Below are 27,372 nucleotides of genomic sequence, written 5' to 3' on the forward strand. Positions count from 1 at the left end.
AACCAACCCAGAGCTGCTTCAAGATACCACTCAAAGACATCCTAAAACAAATTTTATCTCTCCCATATCCTTTTGATGTTTTAGCCAAGGGTTTATGTCACTACTTCCTTTTATTATTGGTGGTAATGTTTTGACTTAATGAGAGACATTTATTTATTTTTTTTCTCTGAGGAAAGGCCAAATTCTTTGGTGGGAAAATTCAGAAAAGCCAATAAATTCAGATAAAACTAAAGTGATCAACATCAAGTATAATTCAGGAGTTACTATTCATCTTCTACATCATCTATAATATTCATTTTCATGACTTGTAATTATCTAAAAATACTTCAGTAAATTTTCTTAGATGTAGAGAATTTAATATATTAGATGGACAAAAAACCTGTGACCTGACAATTAAAGAAATATGGAATGACTGAAAAACACAACAAAAAATGATTAATGATAGGGTATAGATAAGATTAGTCTCACTGGAAGGCTTGTTTCAACTTTAACAGGTGTCAAATAGGTCTTTGCTTAATCCCCTTGGTGGAAAATGATGTTCTTGGCTTCTGCTGCCACAATGGGCCTGTGGTAGCAGAAATTTAAGATTACATGGTGATTCTATTTCCTTTGGCTCTTATGCCTAATATAATCCCTTGTCCTCTAAAGGGTAAAAAGGCAAACCAATGCAACAGCAATACTTACAAAACTATACAGTGTAAACCAACTGTAAATCTCATTGCGGGGAGGGAAGTGGGGACGGGGGAAGGTGGGAGAAAAGGGGAGGGAGGAAGGCAGGGGGAAAGTGAGAAAGGAGGTAACAAGTTGGATAAGAAAGGTATGCACTGCCTTACATATGAGACTATAACCCCTCTGTACATCACTTTAACCACAAAAAGGAAAAAAAATAAATTAAAAATGTCATAAAAAAGAATCCCTTGTCCTTGAATAATGGTGGGTCTGATCTAGTCAGGTAAGCCCCTTTCAAGGAGAATCTACAAGTCCAAGAGATTTGAAGCTACAACAGATGCTCTGCTGTGGCCTCCAAGATGTAACCTTCATGAGTTTTACATCTATACAGAAGTGAATTCTGCCAACGACTATGTACATTTATAGAAGGACTCTGAGCCTCATAGCACCACAACCCTGGCAAACACCTGATTCAGCCTGGTAAGACCCTGGATAGGGAACCCAGCTGGACTATAGCTGGACTCTTGACTATACAGGATTGTGATATAGTAAATTGGTGTTATTTTCATGTTATGACTAGTAATGAAACAACAGAAAGCTAATACAGATATGAGTTTTTAAATATCTGTAGGTTTAAGTGATTGTTTTATTTGAGTCTATTTCTCTCACTAAAGAGAAACTCTAATCTCTGTTTTATACTAATATTTTTCCCATAAATTCCCAGGACTGGGATTATTGGGTCAAAGCCTCACTAAAGCTACCAATATAATTATGTTCATTGAGGATTTACCATAGCTAAAGATTTGGAATCAGTCCAGGTGCTGCTCAATAAATGAATGGATCAAGAAAATGTGGAATATATACACAATCGAATTCTGTATTTCCATCAGAAAGAATGACATTGCCCCATTCGTAAGGAAATGGAAAAACTTGGGGGAAAAATCATATCAAGTAAGCAAGACCCAAAGAAACACAGGCTCCATAGTTTCCCTCACTTGTAATAATTAGAATATGTCTAGGATAGTTCTAGAAGAGGATCACAATAGCTCAATAGCTATGTACATATGACCATAATGATGCTAATCAAAATGAGCTTCAAGATATGGAAACAAGAGGTGTTTTTTTTTTTAAACTACACTACTTGTAGTTACTTGTTTTTCTTTCTTTATTTTGCTTATCCTGTTTTCACTTTTTTTTATTTTGGTAACCTTTATCTTGTATATAAATTTATCTGACTGGGAGGTGGAAGGGGAATCACAGAAATGGTGAGACAAAGGACAAAGGGTGAACCAATGCAACAGTGATACAAGGATGTTGGAAATGAACTTTATAACTTTGGGGGGAAGAGAGTCAAGGAGGAAGGAAAGTGGGAGAAAATGAGGGAGGGCATAACAATGTTCCACAAGAATTGTACTCATTCTTACTTGTGTAACTGTAACCCCTCTGTACGTTACCTGTACAATAAAATAAAAATGCATTTTCTCAAAGAGGTTTTAAAGTTCTATTTCCAAATGTTGGATTTTGTTTGCTTTTTTTCTCTCTTCTGCCCACTTTTCTGCCACAATATTGGTGATAGAATAAGGAATTTAGATTGTTTAGCTTTAATTACAATTGCAGCTTGGAAGAAAACACAATAAAAATTGCCTAAAAACATAGTAGGACACCATTGTCACAATGGTTTTGATCCATAGCTAGGTTAATGGCAAGTGATGTCATTTGTATTTTTGCAGTTTCACTTTTCATAAAAGCATAAACTTACCCGTATTTAGAACATTGCACAAATTAGAACTAAAGAGCTTGTTTAATATTCTTTCCTTTTAGATACATGGTCTTCCTTTATAACTTGGGTTGAGGACTTGATCCTAATGATCCTTCTACCTTAGCCTCCTGAGCACTGTAATTACAGATGTGTGTCACCATGCTCAAATTTGTCTAATTAAAAAAAATGAGCATACCCATGTAAATACCCAAATAAAGAAATAGAACACTCCAGAACTCCACATTTCCCTTATGCTCTAGTTGTCATTAACATCCCCTTCTTTTCTCAAGTTAGCTTTGATTCTTATTTTGGTGTATAGATAAAATTTGCTGTTCTTGAATATTTTCTTTTATTTTTGGCTTCTTTAGTTCAACATCATGTTCATGAGAATCACCCATAGAATTGGTTTGGCACTAGTTGGTTCATTCTTATTTCTTAGAATTCCATCACATAAGCACACCCCAAATGTATACTACTTTTCTATCGAAAGTGATACTCAATTCACTCCTACAGAATGGGTTGATTTCATTTGGGGTTACTGCCAGTTGTACTAATATGAACATCCTTGTATTTTGTACATATATTCAGTACATAGAGAGAAGCATTATAGAGTGTGTTTCATTCAGCTTTAGCTGATATTAAAAATAGTTTTCTAAATTTAGCTATGTCATCAATTTACAGTCCCACCAGGAGCCTATGTGAATTATGGTTGCTCCATGTCATTACAGAACACTTGGTCTTACAGGTTTTATCACCTTTATCCTCATCCTCATCATCAATTTTAATTATTCTGATGGCCAGGACCGCCTACCATGTTTTAAATTTACATATCCCTAGTGACTCATGATGTTGGATACCTTTTCATATATTTAGTGAAGACCAGTAATTTTGCAACTTTGCACCATGATCCATTATTGGGTTAGATAATCAATTTTGTACATTAAGATCATCATTTAAAAGTCTGAATGTTCTAGATCTCTCTCTTTTTCAGTCCATTCTAGGGCTTGAACTCTGGGTCTGGGCTCTGTACCTGAGCTCTTCAGTTCAGGGCTAGCACTCTACCCCTTGAGCCACAGCACCACTTCTGGTTTTCTTCTGATTAATTGGAGATAAGAGTCACACAGACTTTCCTGCTGGGGCTGGCTTTGAACTGCGATCCTTAGATCTCAGCCTCCTGAATAGCTAGAAGTACAAGCATGAACCACTGGCATCTAGCTATGTTATGTCTCTTATAGTGAGTCATGATGCAAATGGTTTACAAAGCCTTCTTTTATATTATGCATCTTTTTCAAAAAAGAAATCTACACCTTGAGTAAGACATAAAAACCATGACTCTTCATGTACTGGGAAAGAGAAGTTTTCAGTGGGCTAATGGAAATGTGATTCATGATGACTTTGTCAGGCCAGACTCGAAGCAGAGCATTAAGATAAATACATATGAATGTGAAGAAATAGCTCTTCACAGGGTTGGTTTTAAGTCCTTGGAAATGAGCAGGGAAAGGTGACTTTTGACAACAGTGTGTGGAGCAAAAGCCCAGGATAGATAACTTTAAATCCAAGACCCTGTATCTCCAAATCTTATTGAAAGAGAATGGTAGTTTGGAAATTAGTATGTTTCAAAGGTTTTTCAGTTATTCTAATCGTTCAGCAGCTTATGGAACCACTACTGTAGTCTGCAAAGTCTGGTGAATTTTTCCTTCTGTAAAGGAAGAAGTCTCCTGGAAGAGGTCTCCTCAGCATGTGAACTTTTCCACAGTGTACACTCTAAGAGCCACATAATTTCAGAGTAATTCCACCCAGTTTCTTTTATCCCATAGCAATGAAACTTAGGAGAAGCCATTTAATTATAGAACCATGATCCGCCATTTCCATGAAGTTAGCATGGAAAACAGGCAGCAGAGGTAATTTGCTTCCACTCCCTTTCTGTGCAGATTATAGCTCCTAATCCTCTTGTTCTCTCAATTCTTACTTCCATATAACCCCTTATGTGCACTGCAGACATTTCACAATTATAGAGTACATTTTCTCCTTTGTCTCTGAGATTTACTTTATACATTTAAATGCATTTAATGTGAATTTCTGAAGGCTTGAAAAGCACCCTGCTTTCTAATTATCAGTGAGCATAAATTATTAGCGTGATAAATATTAAGTATGCATATTAAGTAATATTAAGAATCAGTCTAGTCCTTTATTTTTCTTTACTTTGTCTTGAAGGTAAGATTTGTCCTATGCAAGGTTTGGGACAATATATAATTTGAATAAGCACTTTCTTGAATGCTAATATTACTTTACATAGTTAATTATAGGATTTCAAATACCAACGAGCTTCATTTATTTGTACAAATTTATGAATGTAATAAAACACTTTTGACAAATAAATCACATAAAACAGTATAATTTAATTATCAGCTTTTAAAGGATTTTTGAGAATCGACTGTCTTTGCTGTCAGTCACTTATATAATTTAGGAATCACACTCTCCCTAATTTTTTCCCCATTTTATTCTTAATTTTAAAACAGCATTTTTTGGTTGGCCATGGGGCTTGAACTCAGAGCTTGGGTGCTGGTGGCTCAGGCCTGTAATTTTAGCTACTTAGGAGGCTGAGATCTGAGGATTGTGGTTTGAAGCCAGCTCTGCCCGGAAAGTCTGTGAGACTCACCTCCAATTAAGCACTGTATAAGCCACAAGTGGAGGTGTGGCTCAAGTGTTAGAGCAGTAGCCTTGAGCAGTAAAGCTCAAGGAAAGTACCCAGGCCCTGACTTCAAGCTCCAGGACTGGCACAAAAAAATATTCAAGCATAGAAAATTACAAAGAAAAATTGTAAGCCTCTTGCAACTCAGATGAAACTGCAGTTGAAATCCTGGTGTGTCAGGGTACCTGCGGGGGAGACAGGAAGGCATGCCCTGACCAACCGACTGCCCGAGCCAAGAAAGGAAAGGGTCGGCAGGCTGCCTGCACCCAGCCCTCCCTCACCAGAGGACAATCAGACGGCCTGGGAGTCAAGTGGAAGCAAAATCTTGTTTATTGGGGAAGTGCGTGCCACTAATATGAGGCACTGGAGCAAATCAGCTCTAAGATCGTCAGGAAGGGGAGACATGAGCTGTCCATCAAGGGCGGAAGAGCAGGGGAGTCACTGCCCGTAGAACCGTCCGGGTTATAACCAAAGACACTTGTAGCAGCTGCGCGTTGTTGTTAGGCGCTGCCATCTTAGCCACACGTGGCCCCAAGACTGAGAAACAGGCGGGGCCAGCTAGTTGACTTCCAGGTGTGCCCCACACTGGTGGATATTTTTGTGGACATTCTTAGTTCGTATATATACACGACTTTATGTTAAAAAGTTCATATATTGTATGATATTCTATTTATGTTTTACAGGATAAATACTATTTTCTACCCACTTTTCTGTCAGCGAAGTTAGTTGTACAGTGTCACTTTGGTTTTGGGGGTTTAGAGTTTTTAGATTCTCTTTGTGTTTCGATTTTGGTCTTTGAAAACAGTCTCATTAGCTCAAGCTGACCTTGAACTTTCAGTTCTACTTCAGCCTTCTGAGTGCTAAGATTAGAGGCATGTATCATTATACCTGATTAAATTAGAATTTTGAATCATTGTTTGTATACACATATGCACATTACTGAGTATAAATCATACCATGCTTTATGTATTTACTCTATTTATACCTATGTAGATTGCATTGTTTTTCTCCTCTTGTGTTCCTTTTTTTTTTTGCTAATGCCTTTGCATAGTAGCCATTTTGCACTTGCATAATTACCTTTACAAAATCCTGAAAAATATGGTTGTTGAGCCAAAGGGTAAGTGTTGATATATATCAACTGCTAAAATATCATGTAGAGTTGTAATCTCAGTAATTCTGCTAGCGAAGTAATAGAGGGCCTGTTTCCCAATATTGGATTTTTGTCTTTCTTAAAAATCTGAATGACTCAAATGTATATTATTGTGTTAATTTTTTCATCTCTGATTATTGATCAATTCCACATAGATACTAGCTACTAGTATTTGTCTTTGGTTTTTGTTCAGTTGTTTTATTGGAATGGTAATCTTTGTTATTGACCTTTAAGACAGACCCTTCAGTATCAGAATGTTGTTGCTTGGATTCCAAGTTTAGTGTTTTATTTTTAACTCTGTAGTTATTTTTAAATTAAATGATCATTTATTTATTTTTGTGTAGAAAATTTTTGTCAATAAAATGAGTCAGTATGTCACCTTGTAATTTCAGGCTTTTGTATCCAAGTTAAGAACACCATTGTCATTTCAGGATTGAAGAAATACTTACATTTTGTCATAGTAATCTCAAGGTTTAATTTTACATGATAATTTTTTATCTCTCAGGTATTTATATTTAATAAGGTAGAAGACAAGAAGTTAAGATTGTTTCTATTACAGTAGATGTCAGAATACATGAATAGCCAATCTTCTGTTGCTGATTTAAAAGTCTCCTGCAATATTGAATTCCCTTACATATTCAATTTATTGGACCTGTTTTGTCCTGTTTTTGAATATATATATATTATGCTTTTATTTTTGTGGATTTGAACTATTTTATGGGATTAACTCTCATTTCCTTATTCCTTTCAGATTGTGCTCCTTTTTACAAGTTGACTTGATGAACTTTAAATCATTTGACCAAACTAACAGTCCTAAGTAGGTTGTACAGTTGAGGTTGAATGCTAGTTATGATTAATTAAGGGAAGATTGACTTGTAGTTTTATAAATCTAGATTTTCTCATTATAGAAATAAAAGTTATTTTTAATGAATTCAAGTATTATTTTATGTAGCATTTTATGTTTCCTTCATGTAGATCCTCACCATTTAAAAAGCTTTTCCCTAGATACTTAAAAGTTTTGAATTGGTAAAAGAATTACTTCCCCATTATATTTTAAAGTGTTTAATCCTTCAAACCATAAGCCCTTGACTTTATTTATTTTAAATCCAGACAGTTTAGTGAACACATTTTTTTCTAGTAATCTTTTAGTTGGTTTATCTTTCTGAAGTCTTAAGGAAGTGATACCCAGTAGACTAAGGAAGTAAGTGTAATAACTTTACTGTAGGATGTGACTTGAAACAGTAACAGAATGGAGCTGAAGTACAACAGTGTTTATGGAATTTAATTTGTACACTCATGCAGAGAGAATAAGACCCAGTGGCCACCAAATATATAGAATCTGATAAGTCTACTAGCACATGTAAAGACGCCTTTATTATGAGATTGCCTCACCTTCTGAGAGATCCTTTAGGAATCCTTTAATATCTGGAGGACTAGTTCTGTATCATTTATGTGGGTAGGAGAAATGCTTGATTTTTAATCACGCTTAAAGGTCTGTCGCTCTTCCCAGCAAGGAAAACATGAATGAATGAATGTAAGGGAAAACAGAACTGCCATCCACAAAAATAGGTGTTTACCAGGTTGTGAATTTCAGGCTTGCTAACTTTTTTTTTGCTCTGTAACCCCACAAATAATAAGTTTGTGTTCCTGTAGTTCTTTTTTTCTGTTACCCCAGTTCCCCTTCCATGGGTGTAAAGTGGTCTACTGTTGCCACCTGGTGGCCACCTGGGGAAATAGGTGAACTAACCTCAGAAAGTTCTCCATGAACCAGAGGCTTCAGATTAGGCTGGTGTTTTGCAATCCAAATCTAGGATTAGAAGCATACCATTGATCTCTTGGATATAGACACAAAGAGAAGGGGAATCCAAGTCCTAAATTTTGGGAATTTCCTCATAAAGGAAGCTAGGACGCAAGGGCAAAAAACCCCAACAGGCCATGTCCACAGGTCATAGTAGAGGGCAAGGGTGAGATCTAAAAGGGATGTGCAAAGGGCCTTCTGCAGGAAACTCTTGAGAGGATGTCCAAGCAAAGCAAGGGAAGGAGACTTCTAGTGGTGGTGGTGTGTCTGCGTGGAGCCTTGGCTAGGATCAGTTTCACTGTGGGCCCCTAGTCATTGCCAAAGTCTTTCACTTTTTTTTTAAATTGGAAACATTTCCAAACATGTTGTTCCCATTGTTTGAAACTCAGATACTTCCACAACAAAGCAAATCCTAGTTCATATTTCTCCTTTCTTTTTCACTTTTCCGTTTCTCTGTTCTTCCTAGTTCCCTTTTTGAAAAAAAACAAAAACTAGACATTTTTATCAGCTCTTACTCTTGCATTCTCAAGAAAACATCCTTTCCCTCCCCAGCTCTTCATTCTATTTTGGAGCTGAAACATAATCCTAACTTCAGTGGTTAAGCCTAAGGCTGGTGGGTCAGTTGCATCAAGAAAGGGGCAGGGAGACGGTAAAACCATGGATACCTGAGTTCTTGGAAGGGATCAGAAGTTCCCTTCATATTACTGTGCTCAGTCTTTCCCTTCATTCCACATGATGTCTCCTTGTGTCCGTTTCCATGAAATTGTGCCTCTTTCATTTACTGCTATATCTCCAACATTTAGGACAGTTCCCAGCATGTGGAAGGAGCTCTTTTAATACAGCCAGCCCTTTGTATCTGTGAGTTGTTGATCTTCAGATGCAACCAGCTGCAGATAGAATGTTGTAATGCTTAGGCCTACTATGGCTGTGTCTGCCCTGAACATGTATAGACTTGTTTTTTAAAGACAATATTCCATAAATAATACAGTATTACAACTATGTTTGTAGTATTTATATCATGTTAGCTATTATAAGCAATCCAGATGTGATTTAAAGCATATGGGAAGATGTGTGTAGGTTAGGTATAAATACTGTGCCATTTTATAACGGTAACCTGAATAGCCACAGATTTTGGTGTGTGTGTATAAATGGAACCACTTTCCTGTAGATACACAGAAATGTCTATGTTTGTAGAGGGATTGAAGAAATAGTTTGCATGAATAAGTAAATCTGCTTATTCTTTCTTACTGTATTTTAATTTTATCTTGTAAGTAATCTATTTTGAATTTTCATTGTGGAAGCATGGTTTTAGATTTTTGTGTGATATTTAAGCATGAAGTCTTTTTAAAGAAGGGTTATTTTATTACATTTTAACATCCTGGTTGATCGGCTTTCAGAAAACGAGCTGTTGGCAAGTTAGAAACTCTCTGTACCTATTCTTTTATGTAATAAGAATATGCCTTTGCCATACTAAAAAGATGTAAAAAAAAATCCAACAAAATGACTAGCTTTCATTTGTTTTTGTTTCTCAAGTGCTCTCTGCATCCTTCCCCAAAGAAGGTAAGACCATTAAATATGAGGGGAAAAAACAAAATTGAAAAGCTGGGAAATATTAAGCTTTTGACCACACATCTTACACTATGTGCATTCTCTATTTGCTGAATTTCTTTTGCATTATAAGTCCTTGATAACGGAGATGAAGAAGTATTTATTTTTTATGTAGAACTAGGCACAGAGAAAACATTGGATTTGCCTGATATTTCTCAGAGTTCTCCTCCTCCCTCTCTCTTGTTAGCCATCTTTGAACTGGGTAAAGAAGCAAAAGCTCTTTTGGTTTTAAAGAATTTTTCTGGTATGTTTCTGGTGTGAGTGAATTCTGTGAGGATTAAAAAAAAGCACTTCCTACTTTTCAGTCCCAAATCCTAGGATTTAAAAAAAAAAATCTCACACATCTATGCAATCTTGAGGGGAAAAAATGCCATACAAGGGAGAAGTTGGAATGAATTAAAAGGTGGCCTGCATTACGACTGCTGAGATCAGGGGGTAAATAATGCCATTGTGACAGATGTTGGTCATTTGTGAGAATGTATCACAGCAGTCCCTATCAGGCCTGCTATCCTGTTCCTTGTTGATGTTGGCAATGGTGGTGGTCATGGAGAAAGGCCAAGTGTCAAGTTTTAGCTCATTGAACAACATGACTGGCCACAAGCAACAAGGTGTGACACAGGCAGGGACAAATTTTGGTTTATTGTTTTTCATTCATGTATTTGGGCCCGTACTGGGATTTGAACTCAGGACCTCACACTCATTCAGCTTTTTTGCTCAATGCTGAGGCTCTCTCATTTGAGCCACTTCTCCACTTCCAGCTTTTTGCTGGGTAACTGGAGATAAAAGTCTCATGGACTTTTCTGCTCCTGTCTGGCTTTGAGCCATGATCCTTAGATCTCAGCCTCCTGAGTAGCTTGGATTACAGGTGTGAGTCACTGGTGTGTGGCTGGATGAAGGGTTTTGAGGTCAGAGTGTGTTCAGGAGCTAAGACCCCTGTTACTGTGTGGCTTGCAGTATAACAGGTGGTGTCACAGAGCCTTGGTTTACCCTTCTGTAATCTAGGAACAATGATGTGAGGGCTGGCTGGTCCTATCCCAGTTGATCAGTCAGGATACCAATATTCACGCGTCCCTTTTCCATTCCTCTCCCAGGTACCTTGGGATCACCAGGCCGCTCACATACCCCGTGAGGCAGAATGGGAAATGCATGGCGAAAATGATCCTCTCAGTCTGGCTACTCTCCGCCTCCATCACCTTACCCCCGCTCTTCGGATGGGCGCAGAATGTGAATGATGACAAGGTGTGCTTAATCAGCCAGGATTTTGGCTACACCATCTACTCCACCGCGGTGGCGTTCTACATCCCCATGTCGGTCATGCTGTTCATGTACTACCAGATTTACAAGGCCGCTAGGAAAAGCGCCGCCAAACACAAGTTCCCCGGCTTCCCCCGGGTGCAGCCCGAGAGCATCATCTCCCTGAATGGCATGGTGAAGCTCCAGAAGGAGGTGGAGGAATGCGCCAACCTTTCCAGACTCCTCAAACACGAAAGGAAAAACATCTCCATCTTTAAGAGGGAACAGAAAGCTGCCACCACCTTGGGCATCATTGTCGGGGCCTTCACCGTGTGCTGGCTGCCCTTTTTCCTCCTCTCCACTGCCAGGCCCTTCATCTGCGGCACCTCCTGCAGCTGCATCCCGCTGTGGGTGGAAAGGACATGCCTGTGGCTGGGCTATGCAAACTCTCTCATTAACCCTTTTATATATGCCTTCTTCAACCGGGACCTGAGGACCACCTACCGCAGCCTGCTCCAGTGCCAGTACCGGAATATCAACCGGAAGCTGTCAGCGGCAGGCATGCATGAGGCCCTGAAGCTGGCTGAGAGGCCCGAGAGGCCCGAGTTTGTGCTGTAAGGTCATTTATCACTTATTTCTTTATATTACACATCATACAGTATATTTTTATGTTACATATCATACATTGTATCATTTATTTTCTGTTTAGCCCCTGACTCTTTCATGCAACTTCTTGAAGCACATCACAGAAAGCTCTCTGAATCAGGAGCTAGCTTATTTTCTACCAAGTGGATTATTGGCATTCAGAATAGTATAAGTACTGGCCCTTTGTCCAGTAAGCTTTCAAAAGCCAAGTCTTAGTTGGATTGGAAAAGGCGACTGGTGTGCTGATGAACAACAAGGAAGGTGGTAGTTTTCATTCTTTCTCCAAAAGTCATATATAAGTTATGTTCTCATATCTGAATTCCTATGACGTCATCTTCTTTTTTTTTTTTTGGTATGTGCTGGTATGGGGGTTTAAACTTAAGGGCCACCTGCTCTCGCCTGGCCTTTTCTCAAGGCTGGTGGCTTACCACTTGAGCTACACCTTGGGCTTCATCTTTTTGCTGGTTAATTGGAGATAAGAGCCTCTTGGACTTACTTGTATGCCCAGGGTGGGTTTGAACCTTGATCCTCAGATCTAGTAGCCTCCTGAGTAGCCAGGGTTATAGACAAGAGCCACTAGCTTGATCACCCTTTGATTAGTTATTATATTCCATCTGGCACCGTTTTCTGATCATTTCATACTTGACTGATATTCTGTTCCTGTGGTCTTTCTGCATGGAATTGTGTACACAGGAGATGCCAGGGTGGGTGTAGAGATCTGGAAAAAGATAAAAAAAAAGAGCTGATAGGGATAAGGAACCAAAATTTTCCCAAGTAATACCATCTCCTACACAGTCTTTGTAGTTTCTCAGATGGAGATTGAAATAAGGGAAGGATATTGACAGACTTTTAGGGCTTTGGGTGGTTTTGATGTGGAGAATTTATAATTGAAATATGTACAAAAACTTTAGGATAATTGACCAATTTTAGGAAATAGCTGTTGTTTACTAGCTCTATCTATCCCAGGCATTTTTTTTTTTTTGGTCAGTAGCAATGTTAAAATATTTTTCTATTCTTTTGGTATAACTGTTACACAGTGAAGTGGGTATGGAAAATATGATGCTTTTCTTCCGGAAAGATATGCATAAGCTTCTGTGATCTGAGTGTTTTATCTTTTCCTCATATTCATACATTGAAACCTAGTGCTGCAACGTTTCTAGGAGGTGACTAGATCATGAGAATGGAGCCCCCATGAATAGAATTGGTATCCTAATAAAAGGGAACCAAGAGAATTAGTCTGTTTCTGTGTGTTATACAAGATGCCTCTAGAAGGCACAATTTCTGAAGCAAATGCCTATTGGACCAATTTATGATGCTGCACAGGATGCCAAGTAGGATGTTATCTTAATTATGGGCTTTCCATCCTCCAGAAATAAATTTCTGTTATTAATAAGCTACTATGCTTATGGTATTTTATTGTAGTAACCTAAACAGACCAGGACATACATACTCAGCCTTTCTGTAATTAGGAAAGATGGAAGCAGGAAAAACCATGGGATACAAAGGGGAGGAAAAATCACTCAAAGATCATGCTAATACTGATCAAGAAGACTTCTTGAAGGATATTGACACCACAAGATCAATGAAGTTTGCCAAAACATTTAGCTAAAGGCAAACTGAAGTGGCAGGAGAGGAGCAGTGTGCCTGTTCCTTCCTTCCTTCTTTCCTTCCTTCCTTCCTTCCTTCCTTCCTTCCTTCCTTCCTTCCTTCCTTCCTTCCTTCCTTCCTCCCTCCCTCCCTCCCTCCCTCCCCCCTCCCTCCCTTCCCTCCCATCCTTCCTTCCCTCCCGCCTGCCCTCCCTGCTTCCCTCCCTTCCTTCCTTTGTAATACAGGTCCTGTGGCTTGAACTCAGGGCCTAGGCCCTGTCCTTGAGCCTTTTGTTTTCATGGCTAGCACTCTGCCTTCTTCTTCTTTTTTTTTTTTTTGTAGTTTACTAGAGAAAGAGTCTTGCAGACATTTTTCTTGCCAGGGCTGCCTTTGAACTGTGGTCCTCAGATCTCAGCCTTCTGAATAGCTAGGATTACTGGCATGAGCCACCAGTGCCTGCTCTTTTGGATAACATTCTGGCTAGAACAATGCACCATGGTGAGGGAAGAGTTGGAAATCAGAATAGAAAGGGAGATTGGGACAAAATTATGAAGGATGTGTTTGGGTTTTTATTTTTGGCATCTCCAAGAACTGGGACTTTTAGTGTAGACAATTGGTTTCCAACCCAGGGGACTTTTCCTTTCTCTCTGGTGTCATTTAGCAGTATCTGGAGATGTTTTTAGTTGTAACAGTTTCAGTGTGTGTGTGTTTGTGTGTGTGTTTTTCCATCCTACAAAGGGTAAGGGGCGCTGGTAAATATCCTACAATACACAGTTTAGCCTCTCACAACACAGAACCATCCAGCCCATAATGCAGACAATAATAAACAATCCATGAATTTCTGTGACAAGGGCATGGAGTCATCAAAGAAGTTGAAACCTGGGCTGGGGATATGGCCTAGTGGCAAGAGTGCTTGCCTCGTATACATGAGGCCCTGGGTTCAATTCACCAGCACCACATATACAGAAAATGGCCAGAAGTGGTGCTGTGGCTCAAGTGGCAGAGTGCTAGCCTTGAGCAAAAAGAAGCCAGGGACAGTGCTCAGGCCCTGAGTCTAAGCCTCAGGACTGGCCAAAAAATAAAATAAAATAAAAAGTTAAAAAAAAGAAGTTGAAACCTTACATAGCAGCACTGAGTGGGGTGAATTAGAAGGCAGAGGCTAGATGTGTGAGTTGTTTCACTAGCTTTTTCTTCAGAAACATATAAAAGATATGACACAGGTAAGGTGGGGATAGAAACATAAACATGGGAAATGAGAAATATAAACAAGTCCCTCTTCCTTTGGAAGCTCACGGACACAGGACTGGAATGGCAGCTGAAGTGATAGGTGATGGCTACTAAAAGATGTACAATTAGCCTAAGACCCAACAAGGTCTATACTCTAATGCTAGTCAAACAAGTACTTATGAATTTGAATTGCCATAAATTGCCTTTAAGTGTCATGCTTTGAAGACTTGTTCTTTGGCACGGTTGGGCTGGATACTATTTTGAGTTACACTCTACTGGGTCTGAAAGATAGAACCATCTCCGTGCTGGTGTATCAGGAAGAATGACAAAAGTCATCCAATCCATAGTCCTCAGGAAACCTTACAATCCTCCTATTTTTCTTGAGCGCTCACACATCTGGTGGCTAATCAAAGGACCCTGGGCTGTCTCTCCAATTTCTTCAGCTCTTTTTCCCTCTGATTGCTTAGAAGTTCTGGTCTCTATTACTACTGTATTGCTTCTTGCTCCACCTTTTGGGTTCCATTTTCCCTTCTGCACTCTAGTTTTCTTCTTTTCCTATGTGAACAATCTACTAGACTGCATGTTGCAATTTCTGAATATTTACCCATTTCTTCCTATTTTCTTGATCAGCATAACCAGAACCTTGGGAGTCCAGCAGGCACTGGAGAATTTTCCCTGGGGTAACGGAGTGAATAGAGGGAAAAAAGCTGTGAATACTTTTGCTCTGGTAATTTGAATTCACTACTATCAATTTTAATCATTTTCACTGTAAAAAGAATAAGGGTTCAAATACTGGAGATACAAACACAAATGTAACAATGTGCTACAAGCCCAGATTCTTTTTTTTTCTTTTTAATTGGGTGGCTTTATTGATGGATTTCAATTGCCATAAATTGCTTTTGTGTGTCTTATTGTGAAGACTTATTCCTGACACCATTTATGAATGGTACTGAAAACTAGTCTCTAAAATACTTCCATATAAAAGAACGGTCATGAAATTGTTTTGAAGTAGCTCTTTCTCTCATTTTTCCCCCCTTTTCTCCTTTGTGATTGTATTGTCCTTCTCTTCAAAGAGCCTCTATAATCCCTGTCAATTGCAGTGATGCTAATAGTGTCTCACAGCAGAGGAACTTTGGGTTTCTGCAATGAATTCTGTCAATATGCCACCCTGGGGGTTTACACTGAAGCTTTGGGAATCAGCATCATGGACACTTCCTTTGCAGAAACCAACAGTTTTTGAAAAAATGAAATGAAGTGAGTCCCAGAGGATACTGGGAAGAAAGATCAAGTTTTCTGAAACATTGGATATGGGTTGCTCTCTTAAAGAAAGAAACAAGCAAAAAGGTTTTCTTTTTATGGACTTAAAAAAAGTGTCTCCAGTGTTATTTTCTTCATCAACTAGCTTAAAATTCAGCACTTTAAAAAAAAAGTAAGCAGTAATAAAAGCTTATTTGTTCCATGTTTTGCAGTTGCCTACTTTTTAGATTTGCAATGTCTCCTTAAAGTTTCAAAGTAGGAAAGGCAAATGATATCTCTTATTATTTTTTTTTATAGTGCTGGGGACCAGGGAGTCTTATGCTAAGGACACATTCTTCCACTGATTTACACCTCAACCTTACTCTCTTTTAATCTAACTTTTTTTGTTGTTTTCCTAATAAATAACACACAGAGCACAAAGTAAAATCAGGCAATACGGAAGGGTATGCAATGAACATGAACCTTGTGGATCATGGTAGAAATTGGGAAGGAGGTGATATTTGAAATGGGTCTTGAAGGAAGGGTAGGATTTTAGTAAGGGGGATGTAGGGAGATGGGATTGGGAGGGTTCACAGTAGAGAACATCATAACTAGAGGGCCACAGCCAGGGATTGAGGTCGACAAGGAGCCCAGGGCATGTCTTCAACACCCATCTTAAAGAGAAATCTCATACTAATGGTTTTATTAAAATATTTCTTCTTTCTCTCTTTCTCCCTCTCTCCCGTAGACAAAGCTCTGACTACTGTAGAAGAAAAGGTCATGATTCATAATCCAAAGTGGAATAATGGAGATGAAATACGCAAGGCAAAACAGGTGGAAGCAGAATGAAATGATTCTCCAAGACTGCACCGGAATGCTGCTTCTATCCTTGGTGGGGAACACTAACCTGTGACACATGGGGTGATCTGTTGCACAAAGTGTTTGGTGGAGGAGGTGGTGGCTTCTGCTTTGTATTTCCCCTGTGGATCAGCGCTATTGTGTGCAAATGGAAATAGTTCTCAGTGTAAGACAGCCCAACCATCTCGGCTGCAAGCACACTCACAGAACTGATTTCCAGAAGGGAAGCAGTTTCTGGTGCTTTCTTTTGCATCCATCCACATCCATGCAAATGAGAGAAAGTTCCTCAACTTCTGAGTCTAGGCGTCATGATGAATATTCAGGAATCATTCATGAGACAAAAAAATGTATTTTGTTCTCTGACAGAAGGGTCTCTTTTCAAGTAAACTGCGGTACGCATAGTGTTGAATATGTTGCATGTCCATGTTAGAAAACAGAACCCAGTCATCAGCTAATACAAGTGATTCCTCGGAGCAGTGTTTGTTTCAAAGCTTCTGTCAAATTGTTTGGCTTTTCTGCAGGGTCCCTGTAATTTCCCACCATGTACTTTCCTTGTGGACTCCCTTATTGTGATGGTATAGCTCAGGAATAGATCTCAGGATGGAGAGAAGCATAAAAATCTGAAAACAGCTATTTTGTGCAATCCCGCTTCAGAACAGTCAGTCCTGAATGGCGATGAAGAGTGAGTGCTTCCTAGCCACATTGTATATTAACATGATTCTGGCATGTCGTTCACTCTCATCTTCTACAAGGGTGCAGTGAGCCCCTGGGGCAGGTCCATAACTTGATGGTATGAGGTAGATAAGGCAAGAATCAGGTTTCCATGAATGGTTGAGGGCTTCTGGAGACAGAGCAGGAACACAGTAACTCAAGTGAACTGGGTGAATTTGGGGTCACGCAGGCCAGTGTAGGAATAGCCCTAGAATACCATTTGGTATCATCAAGGGAAGTTGTTTTTATGTCCTCTATATCTTAAATCAGATATGTGCCTGGATAATTCTCTCCTTTAACCCCTCCTCCTTCCAATACAAAGGCATAGGCATGAAGGGCAGGTAAAGAAACTGAGTTCCTTTGTGGCTAGGATTATCTTTGAAAAGGTACCATGTCCTTACTCTGATCTGAAGAGATGGAAAGACATAGATGAAAAAAAGAATATCCATAACTGTATGAGGAAAAAGGAAGCCAAACTATCATTTGATAAAAAGTGAATTGAAAGAGAGTATTATTTTCCTACAATGAAGGGGTCTGTTGTCTCAGAGGACAGAATGGAATTCCATCATGAACTATGGACTTCTTCCAGCTGTCATTGACATTGCTTCTGACCACATGCAAGAAGGGTCGCCTGTCCTGCGAGGGGAGGTGGACACTGTTCTGTCAGACAAAGCTTGTACAAATTCCTGAACCGCAGAGTTGCTAAATTGACAGTATATACTTATAATTCATAATTTAAATGATTATGGTCAAATACATGTTGTTAAATTTGAAAATGTTTTATTATATTACATCAAATAAAGATTATTTGTAGCAGTAATAAAGCAACTTAAGTAATGGTTTTCAATGAAAAGTCTGATGTCATGCATGTTCCTCTACAAAGAAGGGCAGGGGGCACACATATGTTTGCTAACATCTCAACAGGTACCCAGATGATGTGGTGCTGCTTGCCGGTAATCCCAGAACTTGGAAGGGGAAGGCAGGAGGATTTTGAGTTAAGGACAGCCTGATCCAAATCTCAAGGTCCTGTCCCAAACCAAACACAAAGCAAAACAAAATAACAAACCTTTAATAGGTAGTTGATTCTTCGGTACTAACTTGTGTCCCAGCATAAGGATTCATCTTTCAGTAATGTTGTACTTTTTAAATGGTAGCTGTTCATTTCTTGATTTAATTAATGAATATTAATTGGGCTCCTGATACAGAAGGCATTTGTCATCAGGTTGAAAGCAGTCAGAGCTCAGATCATCAGCTGATAAATACTTCAGGAGCTTGCGGTGAATGACAATTTTCTCTCTGGTTACATAAGACAGGACTTTATGTTTCATTGTATTAATTTAGATTTTCAAATGTGTTTGTTTAATTTTTTATGAGGACTTCCCTTTTTCAAATTGATTCTTAATCCTGTCTGATGTGAATGACTTCTGTTGAGTTCTCTGCTTCATCTGACTACAGTGCTGGAACTCATGGGTAACTTCTGCTTTCCATACATGGCACGGAGCTGAAAGGCAAAGGTAGGGATTGAAAATGAATGAGAGAAATATCCAGTAATTAATACTGCTTCTCAGGTGTCATAATATGTGTGCGTGCAGACACAGCTCTTGCTTTAACTAAGGATGGAGACAAGTCATTGAAGTAAACAGTTTACGTCTATTTTGTGAATGTTCAGACAAGAAGGACTACTGTGACTCATGTCTCTTCTCACTCTATGGTATCAGCTGTCATCTTCTGGCAAGGCTGAGTATTGGGAAGTGATGCACTTGTAAGACACAATAACCAAGCAATGGCTGCCTTTGTGTTTTATTCTATAAATATTAAACTTGTACCTGCCATGGCGTTCCTGAGTTTTCTGGAAACTGTTTCAGAACTCTTCATGCATTTAGTATGATATTCTATCCTTGAGATACATATATACATGTATGTGTATATATAGTATGATCATATTTTATATAGTTTTATCAATTGGTTGTAGCAATGAATACAAATTTTTAAATGAAGGCTAGTTTATGTTACTATAGTAAGTGTTTGGAGATGGTGGGACTTTTCCTTGCAACATTTTAATTATCTATGGAATCCTTAATTTACTATATATCAATATTTACAAGTTTCTTGTGGTAATGGGCTTTGATGTCAAGGTCTCATACTTGCTAGACAGGTGCTCTACCACTTGTAATATCCCCTTAATGCCACTTTCATTTTATGCACTTTTAGTTTTTTTTTCAGGTAAGAACTAGTATTGGACCTTGCTTAGCATGTCTCAGGCTAGAATTTTGGTTCATTGCTAGCCTCAGACCACAGATCTATCTATAGCCTCCTGTGTATCTGGAATCACACATGCACATACACCAGCCCTGGATAGTAATTGAGATGGCGTCTTGCTAACTTTAAAAAATGTATTTTTATTATTTTAAGTAGCTGTATAAAGGAGTTGCCACTTATTAAAAGTTTATGAATGCAATGCATCTTGATCAATGTTACCCCTTTCACCATTCTCCCCCATCCTTCCTAACCCTGCATCTTCTCTCAATTTTCTTAATTTTGTAGGGTAGTTATTGAATTTTATGACTGTATTCTCCTTCCTTCTTATTCATTCCTCTATCCGTGCCCCTTGATTTCTCCTTTTTGATGAACTGTTTCCTGGTGTTTCTTTTGTGGACTCTGAGTTAGCCTTTCTAAACAATTATACCATTTGTGGTCTTCCTGATTCTGCATATTTTGATTAATACATTTGTGTGCACTTGCATATTACCCCAGAGACTTCACTTACATATATATAAATTAATTCTATATTCCATATATGAGAGAGAGCATGCAACCTTGGTCTCTCTGGGCTTGACTTAGTTCATTTAACATGATTTCTCTAGGTTCTTTCTTTCTTTTTTTGCAAATGGTGCAATATCATTCTTTCTAATCTAGAGTAAATTTCTATCGTGTATTTTATAGCACATTGTGTTGATCCGTTAGGCACATACAGTCATGCTAACTCAATCCACTGTATTCTTGATCTCCACTTTTCAAGCAGCTGGGATTACAGGTATGAGCCACCATATCTGGACCACAAATGTTGAGTTATTTTAAATAGACTATGCTCTTTCCCATCACAGGACCTTTGCACAAGTTTTCTTTCTCTGTCTATGATACTCTTCCTGTTCTCATTTATTTGGTATCATGTCTTCATCATTGTTTTCCATACCAGCATGTGAGACATTTGCCTGACACTGTGCTGGGAACACACACACACACACACACACACACACACACACACACACACACACGTGAAATACAAATGAATGTTTCATTTCTTTTCCCTTTTTCTTTTGTGATACTGGAGTTTGAACTCAGGCCATTGCAATTGCTAGGCAGTCCCTCAGCTGTTGAGTAACACCTCAAGGTATTTTTTTCTGCTAGTCAGTTTGCCATAGAATTTCAGTTTTTTTCCTGGGATCCCACTTGACCCCGATCTGCCACTCCCCACCATAGATGACAAGCATGTCCCATGATGTCCAACTTGTTTCTCTTAAAATACAGTCTTCTAGAATGTTCTTTCAGAGCTGGCCTGGAACAACAATCTTCCCAATTTAATTCTGGGATTATTGGCAGGGTAGGAGGGGGGAAAGAGAGGAAGGAAAGGTAGAAGAAAGAAAGGATGGAAACGGAGTGGAAAACACAAGCAAGGAGGTATATACCTGAATTGAATTAGAAGTTATTTATTTATTCATTTGTTTATTTATTGCAGTGCTGTGGTTCGAACTCGGGACCTTGTACTTGCTAGCCAGGCACTCTTATCACTTGACTGAGCCCACCAGCCCTGCTTTGGGTTGGTTTATTTTTGATACAGGGTTTTGCTTTTCATGGTTGGGCTGGTCTAGACTGTCACCCTCTAATTTCTACTTTCCCATGTTGTTGAGATAACAGATGCATGCCACTGCACCCCCCGCTGTTGTGCTTCTCCAGTGTCCTGGGATAACAGGCATGCATCACCACATGCAGCCTGTGGTTGAGCAGAGTCTGTGAACTCCCCACCCCTCCTTTCCCTTATTTATGTGGGGAGGAGTTCATGGTTACTTCTCTATACATGTTTATAATCTGTGCCAATCAATATCACCCCCTATCACTCTCCCTACTTCTCTCCAGATAAAACCCAAACATGTTTCAAAGTTGCAGATAATCAGTCTGGACAGTATTCAACCTCCTTTATTCTCTTCATTAGCTCAAAACACACACCCTTCCACCCCACCACCAGACTAGCCACGATCTGCATATCTTCCCCTTTGCAAGCACCTAGGGTTATATAGACTAGCTATTTAGAAGCCATAAATGCCCCCCACCTCCCACCCCCACACACCAGATTTGTACAAAGAACTGATGAGACTTGGACTGAACAAAGGAATGGGCCCAGCGAATGCCAGAAGAAATTGGAATTCAACTCTTCTATGCACACCTTAGGACCCTGCCCTCCAGCACATAGTGCTGCTTTTGTGCACGAGTTCCTTATATCAAGAGAGTGACCTTTTCTTAATTTTCTGCTCTAGTGAAGCAGAGCTGTGTATGTGTTATGGCCCATATGTTGAAACTTGTTTATCTATAGCTATCCAGATGGTCCTTAACAGCACATGAAGAAGCCATTTGGAAACTTTCAGGGGGTCAGCACATTTGGAAAATACTCAGAGCCATGCATATTGTGATGTCATTATTCACTCCAAGCTTTGAGCGAGAAATACCTTGTTAGGCATTATGTGTCAACTTGCAGACTTTGACAACCAACTCAGGGGATCTGGTTCCCAGACATAGAAGCATCTTTATTTGGATGGTGCTTTAAATTTGCATCATTTACACTTTCTCCAGAGAAAATAATTTGTTCCTTGATATAAAAATTTTGCTTTTAAAGTTCTTGCTGGGCTAAATAAAAATCAAGCATCCCTCCCCCTTATATAGTACAAGCTAACAGAAATACGATGATCAATGAAAATGTAGCAGCAATAAGAACTATGGCTAACGTGAAACAGAAAGGGAGAGAAATTGACACAAAATGGAAATAGATTTGTAGATAACAGTTATGTTGAGTCCTTGGCACTTTACAGAAAGTGAAGAGAAAGGAGTTATGACTATACTAGTGGAGAGGAAAAATAGTAATCCAAAGTAGCAGATGGCAAGAAATATTTGGGAGTTTGGTCTTTGGTGTGTAATAGGTAATATTTTTGGTTTTCAGGGTATCTGTGAGGGTGTTTCCAGAGAAAGTTAGTATTTGCATGAGTATACTGTGTGGGTGGGCTGAATAGAAGAAAGAGGTGAGGAGAGAGGCAATTTGCCCTCCTGTTGACTTTGCTTTCTTCTTGAAACTAGGATATTTATTTTCTGCTTTAAATTGAGACCATTAGCCCATTGGTTCTCAGCCATTTAGATTCCAACTGAACTGAAGAGCTTTTCTTGCTCTTCACAGGATTTCTCAGTATCCTTAATCATGAATAAATTCCTCATAATCTTTCAATCTGTTCTTCCCTTCTCCCTTCTCCCACCCCCTCTCCTCTTCTCTCTTTCCTACTTTTTTCAGTAAACCTCTTATTGGTTCGTTTTCTCTGGATTACCCTGACTAATACAACATTTACAATGCATTTCTTTCTATTTTCTCATTGAAACATCTGTCTCGTGTTCCATTCTCTAACATTCTGCTGTTTTGTTTGGCCTCTCTTTCCACCCTCTTTCCTTGCTTGACAAGGTCTTGCTATATATAGACCAGGCTAGCCTCAAACTCTTGGTCTTCTTGCCTCAGGCTCTGAGGAGGTCCTGGATTACAGACTCATCAAATCCAACCTTCTGCTGTCTCTTAACTAACACCCAATTAACCAAGCACAGGGCAACATCCTCTTCTTAAAAAGGCACATAGTTATTTTGAGGCAAGTAATTTCCTGCAGGAAATTTCAGATCAGTGTGATAAGTTGGTAGTTGAGATGGCTCACATGGTGGAGCTCAGATCACATGGTGTGATCTTCATTGAGAAGGATGCTGCAAACCTTATGGTGGTTTAGTTACTTAGGGACTTCCTAGAGGTCCCTGAAGCTAAAAGCACTTGTTATCCATCTACAGGATTGGGCTGTGTCTTTTTCCTGCCAACATTAGAGCAGAGAACTGAAGGATTTCCCTAGAGTTTTAAAACAAAACGAGTGAGGCTAATTAGCTAACAGCTGAGATTCGTCAGGGCGAGTTGGCCAGTCGCCCCCAGCTCCTGGTCTTTTGTAGAAATCTGTTTCTGTGAGACAGTGCCGGCTGTTCTTCCAGCCCAAGAGAGCAGTTGCAGTGAAGAACAAAGTCATCTCATTGTTCCATCAGATTCCTCGTCAGTTTTTTTTTTTTGAGGTGTTAGACTATATTTTGGAAGAAGAGATAAAATTAACACCTGAAAAATTTTGTGTGTGTGTGCATGAGTCAGAGATTTCTCTTCATACTGGTTATTGTCCTGGGTTTTATGACTTTAATTGTACCATGATTTTAAATATTGGCTTTTAACTTACCTACAAAAATTTACTAGATTTATTTAATTAAATCAATGAAGGCAAGACTTGGCATAATTCCCATTCATCCATTTGGATTGTTCAGAGCACATATTATGAATTCTAGGGAGACATACAGTTTCACTGTAAAATTGTCTAGTAAAGACTAAGCTAAAAGAGCTGAAGTGTAACTCAAGTGGTAAAGCTCAAGAAAAGCATGTGCATGGCCCTGAATTCAAACTCATACTACCTTTTTTTTTAAAAACACTGAAGTAAAATATTTTTATTTGCATTTCACTGCAGCACATATATATATATATATACATATGCATATACATGAAATGATACTAATATATTTGATTTACTTATGCTGGCAAACACCAATTTGTTGAGTATCAGACTTTGAGTTCCTCATATGGAGGAAGAAAAATAGGGAACCTAGTCATTCCCTGGGGTTCTGTTTTTGACTCACCTGCATTAGTTGTAAGTTTAAGTGTAGAGCAGGTGAAAATATCATAATTTATGTCCTACTGATCACTGTTACATCTTTAAGTAATAGTGATGTTGAAAGCAAGTTAATGTTTTATATTTTCTTGAACATTTTTATTTTCTTTTTCTTTTTCCTCCTCCCCCTTCCCCTCCCCCTCCTCCGCCTCTTTTTTGCCAGTCCTGGGGCTTGGGACTCAGAGCCTGAGCAATGTCTTTGACTTATTTTTTGCTCAAGGCTAGCACTCTTCCACTTGAGCCACAACACTACTTCTGGCTTTTTTCTGTTTATATGATACTGAGGAATTGAACCCAGGGCTTCATGGATGGTAGGCAATCACTCTACCACTAAGCCACATTCCCAGCCCCTTTCTTGAACATTTTTTCACACATGTAGAAGAAATGTTACCGTTACCTTTGCCAAAAGATTATTGGATACTATATGTGTACATACATTTTAAAAAATTTAGATTCAGTGTCTTGATAATGGTCACCACCAACCAATTTTACCTCATTTGTTCATTCTTGTATTTAATAGATTTATATAACTTAACAGGTATATGTGGTGGGTTGTATGTGAACAATGCACTTATCAATCTTGCTGGCAAGGCTTTTTCTACTGGGGGCCTCCTTCCGTTCATGTTGCTGTTAATTTACAGTGAATCCTTTTATTTTGCAAGTAAGTTCTATTTATTTCTGGATACCTACATTAAATGAAAAACAAAACAAAACACCCGTTCTATCATTTTCATGAAAAGATTCATTTCTGGTAAAGTTTTACATTTAATCCTTATCAAACTGTGTAATACGTTCAGCTTTGGTCAATAGTAATTTTGTAGTAATTAATTTAACACAAACTGATAATATTTAAATTGCTACTTAAAATAATAATTTATTGATATTGTTTTTAAATCAGGAAAATTTTTTACTTTCTGTTTTAAAGTCACAGGAAAATAAAATTTTATAGTTTTTATTATACATGCCTATCTCTAACAGAAGTTCAATACAGTGATAATAAAAGGCATTCAAACATAACAGTATTGTAGGATAAACTTGAGGGATAATGCAGAATTAAATCATAAGTTAATGTAAACAGATAAAATTTTCAGTGGTTAAAGAAGAAATATTAATATATTAAAAATAAATAGATATGTGCTAATAGTTTTTTGATACATGTCTGCATAGATTTAAAAGACTGACATTACAGATTTATTACATCAATGTCAGTATGGTCAGTCCTCAACGTCTGTGGGTTGCATGTCAGTGAATTCAGCCAACTTCAAATGAAAAATATTTGGGGGAAAGTTGTGTCCATATTGAACTTCTTCCTGTACATGTTGTAGATGTATAATTTATATGTTGTTTAATCTGTAAACATTGCAGCAAATCCTTCATGTGGCATGGATATTGTAGTAAGCATCATGAGTAACCTAGACTTGATTTAAAGTTGTGTATCTGTTGCATGCAAACACCACATCGTTACCACATCGTTTATATATGGAACTTGAACATCTGCAGCATTCAACACAATTGCAGGATTCTGGAACTGGTCCCCTGAAAATGCTGAGGGATGAGTGCATTTATATGCTTTAAAATTCCTTTTTTTCCCCCAAGTAAATTTATGACCAAAATTTACATATATATATTTAAACATTTGCAAGTGGCTGGCGCATAGTTTCCAAAATCATGTTTATGGAATACATGTGCAAAAAATTTAGATGCCCAACAGTTTTGTAGTATGCCCAAAGTGAGTTTGCTATGTGGAAGAGTGTGTGTCTTTAAAGAGATTTTGCAAATTCCAAGTGATTATCCCCTCCTCCCACCTTTTAAAAAAAATTCCCACAGCAGTGTGTGAGAGCTATCTTATTTTCACATTTTCTCAAGCACTTCATATTATCAAGTTTTACATTTCCACCCATAGAAAGGGTGTAAAATGCTATCACTTTGTAGTTTTAAGTTTGCACTTCCTCGGTTATTAAAGAGGCTGAGTGCTTTATGTGTTTATGAGCCATTTGAGTTTTCTCTTCTGTGAATTACTTGCTCATGGGTTTACTGAATTTTCTGTTGCTTATGTATTTATTTGTATTGTAGGGTACTAACTTTTATGACATTTTCATGTTTGCAACTTTTTTAGGGGGGAGAAACATCCTTGAATTTCTTTTACTCTTTGGATTCTCAACTACATTTTAATCTCTGAACAACGTATTCTTACTTTTGACCTGTTCCCAGAGTGTTTTCATGTTCAGAAGTTAACTGCTGAGTTTCCATTCTATGGAAGGCATCAAACCAGTTTGGCACTTCTGGGTGCCTAATGAGAACTACATTTATTTATATGACTCAGTGTAGGTAACATGCTGCAAATGAATAAAAATATAAAATAAAAACTAAAAACCTAGGATCCTATCTCACGTTGATTAGAAAGAAGGTTCTTTTGTGAAATACTACTGATTCTTTGTAATATGGGCAACTCTGAATGTGTGAGCATGGTCACAAATTGAGCTGTTGAAATGGGATTTGATTACAGAATGGGTTGAATGCCATGGTGTATACCAGAAATAGTGCTGATTCACCCTTCCCCCCACTACCACTCTTCACTCCATAATCATTTGATCTCTCTTCTTGGTCCCCACATATCAAACTGTGTTAAGTCCCAACTTTCTAATCATTTCCCTAGTCATATGAGATAATAAATTTCTATTTTGTTCATTCAAACTGGGCTTCTTACACCACTAACCAAGAAAGTTCTATCTGTATGGAAGAGAAAACCCTCTACAGAAAGGACAGTTCAAAGACTCCTCTAGTTTTTCTGTGTCCAACATCTCAAAGTTCAGCTTTTCTGAGTGAAAATTTGTGTCATTAACCACACAGTATTACCCTCTATATTTCTGCACATTCTAATTATGACACAATGTGTGCCTCATATATCACAAATGGGCAGTTGGAATTCCTGGGACTATTTACCCAGGATTGCTGCTGGTAATTATCACAGATCTGCATGACTTTAGGTGGGGGCTAAATAATACAAAGATTAAATTTATGTTTATATTTTTCACAAGTAGGCCCATTAATCCACTAGCAAATGAAGTAGAAAACCCTCAGAAGGGATTGCTTTTTTCAAGTCCTTCTCATTTTAAATATATTGCATTCTTATGTCTGAAACACTAAGAATTGTTATACTGAAGGCATTTATGTTAAAAGGAGGTGGGAACCTTTGGCAGTCTTTAA

General features: G+C 38.4%; 1 protein-coding gene across 3 annotated transcripts in view; it reads left to right on the forward strand.

The window, feature by feature from the left end:
- Positions 1–26,451, forward strand: part of Htr7 (5-hydroxytryptamine receptor 7) — a 78,614-nt gene extending 52,163 nt beyond the window's left edge. The window contains exons 2-4 of one of the 3 annotated variants that reach the window (XR_007209896.1): positions 10,768–11,523; positions 16,353–16,496; positions 26,377–26,451. Coding sequence is in view for 2 of the 3 variants with exons in the window: in XM_048338726.1 (XP_048194683.1) it covers positions 10,768–11,523; positions 16,353–16,395 (799 nt within the window). In the remaining variant the exon portion in view is untranslated. Of the gene's footprint in view, positions 1–10,767; positions 11,529–16,352; positions 17,914–26,376 lie in introns of those variants that run through there. The other 2 variants (XM_048338727.1, XM_048338726.1) reach the window with 2 other exon arrangements.
- The last annotated feature ends 921 nt before the right edge of the window (positions 26,452–27,372 follow it).

This window comes from Perognathus longimembris, chromosome 2 (genome assembly GCF_023159225.1).
Source record: "Perognathus longimembris pacificus isolate PPM17 chromosome 2, ASM2315922v1, whole genome shotgun sequence".
In the NCBI taxonomy this organism is placed as follows: domain Eukaryota; kingdom Metazoa; phylum Chordata; class Mammalia; order Rodentia; family Heteromyidae; genus Perognathus; species Perognathus longimembris.